Raw genomic sequence first — 13,010 nt, forward strand, 5'->3', positions numbered from 1 at the left:
TGCAGGGTTAACAGTGCTTAGATAAGCTTATTAGGCTGCACACTTGTCTGCAGCACTGACCTCCTGAGAAGGAGAGCAGAGCCAGCCAGTCTGACTCCCTGGGCAGCCAGTACCGAGCATCACCCACAGTCTCTGACCCACCTGTCCACAGGGATAAAACGGACTCCCAGGACACTACCACTGATTTCAGGGGCTAGAAGGTGTTATTTTAAAGCTAATCACTACTAATAATAGTTGGATAGCAGTGTAAATCATCAATCACAATGCATCACAGCCACAACACAGGACTGCGTTTTGCAGAATTTGGATTATTGTGAAACATTTGAAGTAATATGCAATTAAAATAAACTACAATATAAAAAACTACAGAAGAACTGTATCAAGAATATCAAAATGCAGTGGCAAATACCTGCCCAGCCAGTGGTATATGGACTGCTAACCTGAACTGGGTAAGTGAGCCGTGGTGGGTAGGTGCCTTGCATCTGCCTTAGTAGGATAAAACCTTCCAGCCTGGGCTGGTTGGCTTTGACAGGAATATCTTAAGAAATATCCTCACCATTAAACATTTGGTGAAGGAGAACTTTTGTGTATTCTTCTCCATTCCTTTGCAAGGATTCATAAGCAAACAGCCCTTGAAAAAATACACCCAAAAGTAGTTCTGGCTGAAATCCACAGACCTTAATTCGTTTGCCTTGCTGGGTGATTTGACTTATCAAAACACAGCGTTGATGAACTCTTGTAAATGCAGGAAGGGCGGGAGAGGCTTTCGGGCCACAGCCTGCCCTCCTTCTCCCAGCACGGTTTTGGGGACACGCTGCTTGAGACAGGTTTATTTGTTCTGGTGATGAGGCTCAGCCTCTCCCCTGTGAAATTTCACTTTTCAATGAAAACTTACTCTGGGAGGACAACTGCCAGTGTATTTATCGTGTGACTCATACTCAGAAAATCCAAAAGTCAATAGTCAAGAGTTTATTTGATGGAGGTTTTCTCCTGATTAAGAGGTCATTAAGGGGATCCGACTGTTACTCAGCGCTAAGACGAAGGTCCCCAGCAGCTGCTCCAGCCCGGGAGATGTGCCGGCCAGCACATTTTCCAGAAACACGTTTCCTCTCTCGCTAGCGGCCCCTTCCCCCTCCCCGCCACCCCGTTTCTAGTCTCTCCAGCGCTGATGAGCTAATAGCATTCTTCCTTTGCATACTTTGGCGCTGCCCCACGGCATACTCTGGCAGCCTACGTGTGTCTGAGCGCGCCCGCTCGCCGCAGGCTCGGCTCGGCTCGGCGCGGCCCGAGGCCCGGGGGGAGGCAGGGATGGAAGGAGGCAGGCAGAGAAGGAGGCAGGGAAAAAGGAAGGGAGGATGGGCAGCCGCTGCAGCCGCGCCGGCCCTCGCCGCCCCGTTCCCCCCGGCCGCCCCCGCGCGGGGAGGGCGGCGGCGGGCGGGGGGCAGCCGTGGGGGAACTGTCAGGGCCGCACGTTTCCAGCCGCATTACGTGAACAAATGGCGGGGGCGCAGCCAGCGGGGCTTGTGTAACTTTGCGAGCGTGCCAGCAAGTTTAAAGTCCCTGGTCTCTCCTCCTCCTTCCCTCGCACCAGACACAAGCGCGGGCCGGAGGACGATGAGAGGCTGATTGTTTGCTCCGGCTCCCATTCGCATCCCCTCGCCTATAAATACCGGGAAGAAGAAAAGCCGCTCCCGCCGCCTCCCCCGGGCCAGGTTTCCTTCCCGACGGCCCGACCTGCCCGATGGCACTGGCTGGGTGCCGCCGCGTCTGAGACCCCGCTGCCTGCCGAGCCCTTCTAGAGGCGCAGCCCGCACCCCCCGGCCTCCCCACACCCCCCGCCCCATCCCGGGCAGGAAGGCGCCTCTCGCTCTCCGGTCGCCCCCTGGTTTCGCTCGTTCCTCTCTCCCGCCGGCACCCAGGAAAGAGGAGAAGATGCATTTCGCGCCGCCGGGGCTCCTGCTAGCCCATCTCCACGCATGCATCTACTGGAGCTGCCTGTGGCCCGCCGGTGCCCAGCAGCCGCCGCCCCGCGACGCCCCGCCGCCCCCTGCCGCCTGGAGGCAGCGGATCCAGTGGGAGAACAACGGGCAGGTGTACAGCCTGCTCAGCCTCGGGTCCCAGTACCAGCCTCCCCGGCGCAGGCAGGCGGCGGAGGCGGCGGGCAGCCCCATCCTGCTGCTGCGGAACAACGGCACGCTGCCGCGGGGAGCCGCCGCCCGAGCTGCCGCGACCACCGCTGCGCAGTCCCAGCCCGCCGCCGCGCAGCCCCAGCCCGCCGCCCGCAGCCGGGGGGGCACCGGCGCACGGCACTGGTTTCAGGCCGGCTACCAGGCTCCCTCGGAGGGTCGCGCCGCTGGGCAGCGGAGCCAAGGGGCTGCCACCCCCGCGGCCAGAAGCGCCTCCTCGGGACCTTCGCGACCCAGCGCTTCCACCAGCCCCGCCAGCGGCACCGGGACCGACGGCAACCGAAGCAGCACCGGGGCTGGCGGACTGCCGCCTCTCAGCAACTTCAGACCGGGGCGGGAAGATGTCATGGTAGGAGACGACCCCTACAACCCCTACAAGTATACGGACGATAACCCCTATTACAACTACTACGACACCTACGAGAGGCCCCGCCAGGGCAGCAGGTACAGACCTGGCTATGGCACCGGCTACTTCCAGTATGGTAAGAGCCCTCCCGTCCCTTGTCTTCCCTTCTCTCCCCTCCCGTCGGCCCCGCCGCGCCGGCCGCTCGCTCCCGTGCACGACGGTGCCAGCGCGGCGCGTCCTGACGGGGTGCGGTGCGGGGGTCGGCGGCCCTGCCAGCCCCTCGCTCGGGCCAAAACCGGACCAGGCAAGCGTTTGCACGGCTCCGGGTCTGCGGGAAGCCCGGTGGGCGGCTGGGGGCGAGAGAGCGAGCTACGCGGGCCAGAGCAGGAAGGCCACCGCGGGGACCGGGAGTCGTGCTCGTGGTGCGGTCTTTGAGAAAAGGCGAAGGGCCTGAGCAAAAGGGAGAGCGAGCTTAATGGGCTCAGGGGTCCGTAGCAAAACGACGGCTCCTAACAATTGGGATGGAAGCCAAGTATTTGCAGACGTGTCCTGGGTTGATCTTGCTGTTATGTGGTTGGTTTGATGAACTGCAGGTCTCCCTGACTTAGTCCCGGATCCCTATTACATCCAGGCGTCCACATATGTCCAGAGGATGTCCATGTATAACTTGAGATGTGCTGCTGAGGAGAACTGTCTGGCAAGGTAGGCATCACTCTGGCTTTTGCCTGTTCACTCTGGCTTCTTGGCCTTCTGCACCCACTGCAGAGTACCTGCGGGCACAGTGGTGTGTGGAGAAAAGTGAGGCTGAAGGGCCCTAGGAAACAGCTCAGTTTGTAACCTTCTAAGCCTGCGGCAGATTGTAGGGTGTGTACATAGGAAAACAATACTGCCATATTAGAGAGGCAAAATACAGATGCCTTGAAGAACCTACATTTTGAGAAAACTCATATTACACAGTTCTATTATCAGGCTCACTTGAACAAATCTGAATTTTGCAAAATGGAAGCACCTGAAAAAAAACACTTGATTCTGGTGATTTTCATCTCCTTCCTCTAATCCAACCAAATAGTATTTAAAAAAAAGCCCTGTTCGTAATCAGCACAAGTTACTATTAAAATTATAACATGCTAATTGTTTCTGGGCCTGTGCCTTGTAATGTCTCTTAAGACTAAAATCTCCTTGAAAAGTGTTTCAAAGTATTTTACCAGGTTGAAATAACAGCTTTGCTATGAAGTTAGGTCCTGTCCAGTTGGCAAAGAGGGATGTTTCCTGTTTTGTTTGGAAAGAAATCAACATGTCTGTTTTTCACCATTTTAACTTGTTTGATACCTTATCATGTAAACCAGATTTATTTATTTACCAGCATCATTAATTGATGTCAGACTGTTTCCAGGGTCATGCTTTTTCTTCACTTCATTGGAAAAAGAATACATGGCATAAGAAGCAGTATTTTTTATGCTAGCTTTACAGTGAAGACTAATTGAAATGTTCTTACTGGCTATAAATTGACTAAAATATTCCTGTATTTAAAAGTCTGTAGATAATAGCTATGAGAAATAGGAAAATATAGCTGGAGCCTTTTTTTTGTTTGTTTGTTTTTATAACAGAAACAAACATCTGTTGTGTGATCTTACATACACAGAAGTTATTTTGGTTAACAGCAACTAATGAAATTATATTTTGGGTACCAGAGTAATTTTACAGCTAAGCAGTAATCTGCTTCAGAAATGGAGGCAGAAAGTAGGTGATCACACTCCTATTTGTATTACTAGAAGCAGATCTGGGTCTTACTCAGGTCTTGGTCAGACCTCAGGCACTCCTGAGCATACCATCTGGAATTCTTGCGCATCTCCAATGCATGATCTTTAAGGGGACTTAAAAGATCTGTGCTAGCAGTTAGTTCTGAGATAACATAAAGTGCTTTTAAAGTGTTTCTTGCGTATACTTATGGCTCTTTTTTTGGTATTATTACAGCTCTGCTTATCGAGCGGATGTTAGAGACTACGACAATCGGGTGCTCCTGAGATTTCCCCAAAGAGTGAAAAATCAAGGCACGTCAGATTTTCTGCCCAGTAGACCCCGTTATTCATGGGAGTGGCACAGCTGTCACCAGTGAGTGAAGTGCTCAGTATGGTATCCTCTTATTATCTTTTTCACTAACAAATTGTCACTTACAAGGTGACATTTTCTAAAACTGCAGTGAAGTGGGGGGTAACCATGGGGAAACTTTAGCCTTTTACTGTCTGATTAATTTCTTGGTAGTTGGTGGTTACTTTTTATATAGCCATATGAAACCAAAATGAATATGAAGCTTATCTATAAGTATAAAACTCTTAAAAGTATAAATTCATTACGAGTCTCAAATCAGTTTTGACTGTAGCACCTTCTGCATTTACGTATATTTTTATACAGGTTATGGTCCAGTTACATTTAAGCGGAACCAGTAAATAAAAGTCCCAATCATGTTAAAATGACTGTAGAATGTGTAAAATGTACATGTACTAGCATATTCCCTATAATACATCATTGTAAACATTGACCCATACTTATGTACTTGAATTTCATGGGTTAGGTCTTGTCAAGGAATGGCCTGGTCAATATAGAAAAGAGAAGATTCTGAGTTGACTGATAATATCAATGTTCTTATCATATCATGATACTTTTCACATATCAGTATTGCTCTAGAAACAGCAAAATTGCTGGAAACACAGCAAGGCAAATGTAGAACATTTTCAGCATTTTGGGAGCTGTTAACACTGCAAACTTCTACATTTTCGGAAAATAGATGCATAGTTTGCACTTTTGTTCAAAATTTCGCTATTTCATAGCAGGACCAATCATAAAATACTAGAAATCTTACCTTACTCCACCTTACTTAAAACACAATTCCGCTGTTGTGCGTACATAAGTGATAACTTAATATTATTCTATTACAAAAGAGATATGTAGTGTGGGCTTGATCTAAAGGCCCCTGGAGTCGATGGAATATTTCTCTCTAGCTTGAGAGGCTTCAAGCTTTGGAATGAAAAATCAGTATCATTAGAGCAAATTCTTTAAAAAAAAAAAAAAAAAAGACTGATATTACTAGCGATTGAAATCTTCCATTTGTAGAAAAGCCCTTTCTTACTCTGCCATCATAGGCCAGCTATCATTGTCCAGATGCGAAGTGTCTCTGATGTTGATTCAGTTCTTGGACAGAAAATACTTTGCCTGCAAAAAAATGCATTTCTTGTGATCATTTCCATGAGAGTGAAACAAACCCATTTGGAAGTGAACTATAACTGCCGATTAGTTTGGCTAGCCACCAGACTGCAGACTTAATCATCGTTATTTGTATACCAGTTTTAATGTTCTTGACGTGCACTTGTGAGACTTGTGCTTCTCTTCATTTTAACGATGTTTGAGTTCTGTTAAATTACAAGCTCAGGTTTCCATGTTTTTTGATAAAATGAAATTACAAGAATAATAGATGTTCGAGTCCACAGTAAGAACTAGAACTCTTATTGTGTGAAAGCAAGAAAGCTGTGCCTAGATCAAAAGCATACACACTTTTGAAACAGAGACTGCATAAAGTATGGACTAAAAAATTGTTGACATCAGACAAGTTCTGCATTGCCAGTACAGAGAAGCTGATTTCTTTGTGCATGTTTTGTTTTCACTAATGTTGTGAATGCATTATATTGATTGACGGCCGTGGAAATGTGAAAGTAAATTGTTGGGTTTTTGCTAGAAAGTAGAAAACTTCCCTGGAATTTATAGTATGTAAGGTAAGCATTCCTAGCAAAACTCTGGCTAAAGGCAGTTATAAGATGTACAATTCAAATACCAACTACTTGCTCTTGTTACTGGATCAGAGCTGAAACACGAAATTTCAGAAAAATAGTGCTGCTATGGAGTCTTTCTCTTAACAAATTAAAATATATTTTTTATTTATTTATGGAAGATGGCATTTTTATAGTCATTAAAATTAGAAAAATGAAAATAAAACTTAACTGAATGGCCAGTAATAGGAAGGTATACTAACATGCAAGTACTGTGTAATTAATAAAATTTGGCCAAATCTAATTAAAGGTAGATCTGATAGGAATATGTTAAAATGTTATTGACAAGATATGATTTATCTTTAATAATCTATGGTTTAACAGACATTATCACAGCATGGATGAATTCAGCCACTATGACTTGTTGGATGCAAGCTCACACAGAAAAGTCGCTGAAGGACACAAAGCAAGTTTCTGTCTTGAAGATACCTCCTGTGATTATGGATATTATAGACGATATGCATGTACAGCGCATACACAAGTAAGAGTTGGTTCAGAGACTACTAAGTTTCTTTTCCCTCTGTAATTTATCTTTGGATCTTTTTTCTAACAATCATCTGACACCCTAAATTACCTGATGCCCTAACTAGCTCTGAAATTCTCCATCTCAGGGGCCAGGATAGCAGCTTGGAGACATAATTTACCCAAGTACTGCTATACGTGAGTTTTCATTAATATGCAGGGACACTCATTAGCCTAGCATCTCTGGTAATTAAACTACATTAAAACACACCACAAGTTCTTGTGGTGTCAAGCAAGCTAGAGGGAACTCGAGATAGAGTCAGTAAAGAAATTGTTTTCTGTGTTCATCCCCCCACAAACTACTTGGTCATGTCCTTGTCTGGTCCCAGCGTTCATAAGTATTTTCTACCTTGCAGAGCATGGGGATGTAAGGTGCTGAATTCCCTTAATATCTATAGCTATTGGCTGGCAATCCAACACAGAAAACTTACAGCATAGTTTTATGCATATGTAGAAGGCTGTTAAAGAGAATGGCAGCCATGGGAACATCATGATGGGTGATATACAAACTTAAAAGCAATGTGTTAGGGCTTATTAAGAGAACAGACAAAAAAATCCAGTGTACTATTATGTTATTATACAAATCCATGATAGACTTTTACCTTAACTATTGCATGGAGTACTTCTCACCACCTCTCAAAACTGTTAAAGAAAAGCTTAAAAAAAGCCAACCAACCATCCCCAGGAGAATAAGGATGATCAGCAGTGTAGCATGGCTGCCATACAGAGAGATTTCAGAGACTATTCTGTTTTGAAAACCAGAAATAATACCAAATCTTGAGTGGTCCTGGATGGAAAGAAGGAAATGTTGATATTCACTGTTCCTTACAGGATATCCAAAAGCAACAGCTTTAAAACAGGGTGGAGTGCTCTTTTGACATATGCATAAAGTATTAAATACCTTGCTATATGATATTGCAGAGATCAAAAATATCTATATGGACTCAAATTTAGACAAAGTAGTGGAGGCTGTTAAACACAAAAATCTGATGGTACCCCGTGCCTTAAATACAGTTAAATGTGTGGTGAAAGGAGTTTTCCTGGGTAAAGGACATTACACATACCATATCTTACGTTCTTTTTCCTCAAGCATCTGCTGCTGACCGCTGTCGGAGGCATGGCACTGAGCTTGATGGATCTGTGGTTTAAGTCAATGTGGCCATACTCATACATAAACTTGTATCCCTTATTCTGCAGTTTTAAACCTAGGAGGTAGTTATTTTATCACAGAGAAATGCCAGCTATGCTTCACTGGCTGACGTGTCCACATTTGCATTTTAAATATAATGAATGATCTGCAATACATGAAGGCTTTGAAGAGGTTTTATAAATGTCTTTCTCCTTCTGTAGACTATGACATCTAACTTAGCAATATACATATTTTACAGCTGGAGTATGTGTCACTAAAATCATGACTGTGTCAGCATTTCCAATGGAAGTCCATATTTCAGGGGTTTGTAATTGGACTGTAAAACTTTCCTCCAGCCTCAGACTTGGCACATACATGCAAGAGTCTGAGCGGATCACCAGCTGGGTCAAGAGGGAATTCCTGCAGGACTTGGGTTTTGTGCACTATGCGTGTCACCAGCGCAGATCAGCTTTGCCGAGAGCAAACTGTGTCAGCCATGGTTAAGGACACTGGATCTGAACCATCAATACATTCATATGTGGAGATTCTTACTAATGTTCCTAACAGCAAAGAAGTTTTCAGAAAAGATTCACCTAGAAGAAAGGCTACATTTTCAGTTCTCTCAGATTCTTGTGTCACTATTTGCCTGAAGAGGCGCCATTTCAGAGCAAAACTTGATGCGAAAATGGCCCTAGACTCTACTATTCAAAGATGGCATTTTGGCAGAGTACACCTATAACTAAAGTTGCATCATTCCTAAGGGTAGAGACAGGTTCCAACATGGTGATCAAGTGTTTATTTAAGGATCTCAGAAGCTATTTACTTGAGATTTATAGACATTCAGGTCCAATTTTTGGTCAGTTTTGATTTTATTCTCACCTTTGTAAAGAACTGCAAGTAATAGCATCAACAATTTTTACATAAAGGGAGTATTGTAACAAGTGATAATAAAATGCAGATAAAATACAGGTATCTCACACATGAACAACTATCAATAGTATAGGTGTTTCTTATGCAGTAGTAATACAGTGCTGTCTATAAAAGCGATATATTTCCATATTCTAGTTTAGTTATTCAAATAAAATGCCAAGAAAAAATGAGGCTAATTTTCTGAGGTAATTTTCGTAGTGAAATGAGAGGATTAAGTGTACTTCAGCCTGGATGTCACTAATGTCTAGAATGTTACCATGCCCAATGATTTTTTGACATCCATCTTAACTCTCTTTTTAAGGGACTGAGCCCTGGCTGCTATGACACTTACAATGCTGATATAGACTGCCAGTGGATTGATATTACAGATGTAAAACCTGGAAATTACATTCTGAAGGTAAGGATTTTAGGAGTGGGGAGGTTTGGGGTTGGTTTGTTTCTTTGTTTTTTAAAGAAGCAAATCATATGAATGTGTCCTTGTGAATGTAAGTTATCAACTCAATCGTGGAAGTAGACAACAATGTACTTTCTCCCTTTAAGGTGAGTGTAAACCCCAGCTATTTGGTGCCTGAATCCGATTACTCCAACAACATAGTACGCTGCGATATACGCTATACAGGCCACCATGCATATGCCTCTGGCTGTACAATTTCACCGTAAGTACATTCCTTTGTCTTTGCAGTTGTTTTATACTCGTAGTACTAGAGCTGACACACAGATTTATAAAGCCTAGAGATTCATTTTATATTGAAAAAATAAGTCCCACCATTAGTTCCAGCTATATCAATTTCTTTAGTATGTTGTTTCTTTGGTTTCAGGATCTAGTGTGTTAATTCAAAATTCAGATGGAACTTTTCAAAGGTCTTTTTTGGCAGGAATGATGGGAACAGTTGCTGTGCTGTTGATAACAGTATAGCTTTCCAGTCCTGGCCTCCACTAATTAAACTATTTCAGTGAGGCTAGCACTGTTTTTTATAAATTATTTAGGCTTGACAATCATAAGTGAGGATTTTGCTCTTGCAATCGTGCCATCAGGATATATAGCATTTTCAAAATTGTTGCTACTACTTGGGCTGCTAGATAACTACCTCTGGCTCATGCCCTCTTTGTATTTGCACTAAAACCTTTCTGTGCTCATCCGATACCCATTTACAGCATCCACACACAACTGCTGAGCAGTTACAGAGCCCTTAAAACATTCTGCAAAATTCTACACATGTATGTTACTTTGCTCCTGCTGCTGACGCTGCAGCCATCCTCCCTGAAACAGTTCTTCCACTCTCCGTTTACAGTTTAGTTCTTTAACAGTTTGAGCAATGCCACAATTATGTTTTGTTTTTTTTTTTTTCCAAAAAGGCAAATTAATTTAATTAATGTTCTCATGGTTGATCTATTGTAGCTTAGTTATCTGTGAAACACAGACACACACATAAAACAATCAGTCTTCTGTAACACAGAGGTACGCAGTTCTTAGGATAATATTTTAATTGCCCATACAAAATATTCACTAAGTGATTTCATTTGGATTGCATAAGCAGTGGGTATTAATATTCTGTAGAGGTTCATGTGAGATAAATTCCTGAGCAGTAAATGAAAGGTAAAATAAATGGCCAGTATAGTCTGCTATAACAGCATCAGTGAAATAAACATACTAAGTGAATTTGACTATTGCTTAATTAGCCTTTAAAATATTAATTCCTTACTTTGTATTAGGAAACCAGTAATTAAGTGAGGCTAAATGAAAAACAATTTTTCATGCCACTGTGGAGATTTGCACTTAAAATCGCACTTTGCTCATAAACATGAGAATTTAAATGGCTTCAACAAAATCCTCTATTTGTTCTTGCTGTGTGGTGGTCAGACTTGCAGGAAATGGACGAAAAGGAACAACAGGTGTATTGCAAGTCATGAGCCATTATTTTTGGCAGACCTGAAGCAGGAGCTTTTAAAGCGTTTCTGTGTAGCAGGACTAATGGGAACATCGTTCTTGCTCACATTCAAGTGGAAGGGAAATTTATGCTTCATGCCTTTAACGTTTAGTCTACCCATCTAACCTCTTTGAATGTTATCAAGGAAACATATCATGTAAGGTGAGGAAACAAAATCTCTGTTATTGTTTGCTGACCTGCACCTTCAAGCTGACAAAAGAGTGTTAAGCAGATACCCTTTTTTATCTGCTTCGTCATCTGTATAACGTTGTTTCTTTTCTTTTGACAGGTACTGAGAAAGTTGCAAGAAAATGGATGAGAGGTGCCAAATGTTTTGAACTGAAATATCATTGTATAAACTTCAATAGGATGTAAACACTATAGAAACAAAAACTACAGAGCATACACACATACACCCACACACCTTATGTGATATTGAAGCACTTCAGCTGCTTCTCAACCAAATCTGTAACTGGATTTTAAGCATTTAAATTGGCATTAGTTTTATTACTCTTGAAATGTGTGGAACTGGTGATTCATGCACAGATCCTTTGAATTTCGAAAATCTAACTCATTCATTAAAACACAAGCATTTCTTAAGTCTTGAAAATTGGGAGTTTATGTGATAATAGGCTTTAGTGGGAATATTACTGGTGAATGAGTTGAACATATTTTAAAAAGTAGCAAAAATTTAAGTTAAATGAATTAAATAAAATACAATAGAAAGTACTAATTTCAGCTATCTCAGAAAAAAGCAGAATGAAAACCAGCTTGAGAGTAATGCTACAGTACCATTAATATAAAACTTGCTAGGACACATTGATATGAATGAGAAAAGTATGTTCAGTTTTCAAGGACTATTAACATATAGCAGAGAAATACATATATATATATATATATATAAAACAGTTATAACCCCTGCAAGAAAAGTTATGTTTACATTTTTAATACATTAGAAGTTTTTCCATTTTCTTAAGTAAAAACAGATGGGGTTTTGAAAAAAACCTTTCATCTGTGGAAATGAATTAAAGAACTTATCCACCTTTCTATGTTCAAGAGATTTTTCAAGGTGGGGCTTTTAAAAGACTTCTGCAAACTTAATGTGGATAAAAAATAAATACTTGTCCAGAAAAGGGCTCTTGGAGATGAAGAAGAGTCCTAAATGTAGTCATCCGTGAAAAACATCCAACTTGAACAGGTTAACCATCAAAATAATACAGGCAATTAACTCAGGTGGCACCACAAACAGAAGTAGGTCAGAATCTCTACCAAAATATTTTATAATGAAAAAGCCTACTACCTGCTTCCCCCTTAAGTACTGTATTTGACTTTTAAAATGTATATCTCAGTATTCAAACAATGAAGTTGAAAATATACTCTATATAGAGGGAGAACAGAAGCCCTGCTAGGCTGTTCAGGAACCAAATACAACATTGTTAAGGGGAAAAAAATCCAGCCCAAATCAAAGTTTTTGCTGAACTGCTTAACTGGTGCTGCGTATACCACTCCTCCACCCATCCCCAGATTATTTTGCTTTTGCAGTGTACCCTGCTGTAAGCTACAGTAGCTGTGATTTTGTTTTTAAACTGTGAAATAACATATCACAAGGGGATCTGGTGGTTTTTTGTTTTGTTTTGTTTTGTTTTTTTTTTCCCCCAGAAGATTTCTTCTTATGTAAAATGAAGGATCTACTTCTGAGATAAAGGGATGTAGAAATACTGATTGGTATTGATTTAGTCAACGTTTCAAAACACCTAATGAAACATGGAAAGCTCAATATCTTCTTAAAAAAATTGAATAAGACATTCAGTATAGTTAAAAATGAAAAATCTGAGGGGTATGGAGAGGTTTTATTATCTCCATTGAGAATACTTCAGGCAGTATTTGGAATGATTTTGTGCAATAGAACCCTATGGATTTACTTTGGTAGTTTTATGAATTATCCTAATATCCTTTATGGATCAACTTGTTTGCTACCAATATTTAACCTTATTTCATAATTATAAAGTATTTCCACCCTAATCGTAACTTGGTTACAAATTTACACAACTACAATGTATACTTAAAAGAATCTGAAAACCAGCAACCCAGTGATTATTATCCAACATTGGGAAAGGGTGCAGAATGAATACTATTTATACCCGGAGG

General features: G+C 42.0%; 1 protein-coding gene across 2 annotated transcripts; it reads left to right on the forward strand.

The window, feature by feature from the left end:
* The first annotated feature begins 1,626 nt into the window (after positions 1-1,626).
* Positions 1,627-11,472, forward strand: LOX (lysyl oxidase). Of its 2 annotated transcripts, XM_065045329.1 has the most exons (7): positions 1,627-2,668; positions 3,126-3,234; positions 4,507-4,644; positions 6,678-6,834; positions 9,236-9,331; positions 9,475-9,590; positions 11,152-11,472. In XM_065045329.1, the coding sequence occupies exons 1-7, from the start codon at positions 1,933-1,935 to the stop codon at positions 11,156-11,158; spliced, it is 1,359 nt and encodes a 452-aa protein (XP_064901401.1). In that variant the 5' UTR covers positions 1,627-1,932; the 3' UTR covers positions 11,159-11,472. The 2 variants fall into 2 exon arrangements, with proteins under 2 accessions (XP_064901401.1, XP_064901400.1); XM_065045328.1 differs by lacking the exon at positions 11,152-11,472 and having other exon boundaries at positions 1,791-2,668; positions 9,475-9,594.
* The last annotated feature ends 1,538 nt before the right edge of the window (positions 11,473-13,010 follow it).

Source organism: Columba livia, chromosome Z (genome assembly GCF_036013475.1).
Source record: "Columba livia isolate bColLiv1 breed racing homer chromosome Z, bColLiv1.pat.W.v2, whole genome shotgun sequence".
Taxonomy (NCBI): Eukaryota; Metazoa; Chordata; class Aves; order Columbiformes; family Columbidae; genus Columba; species Columba livia.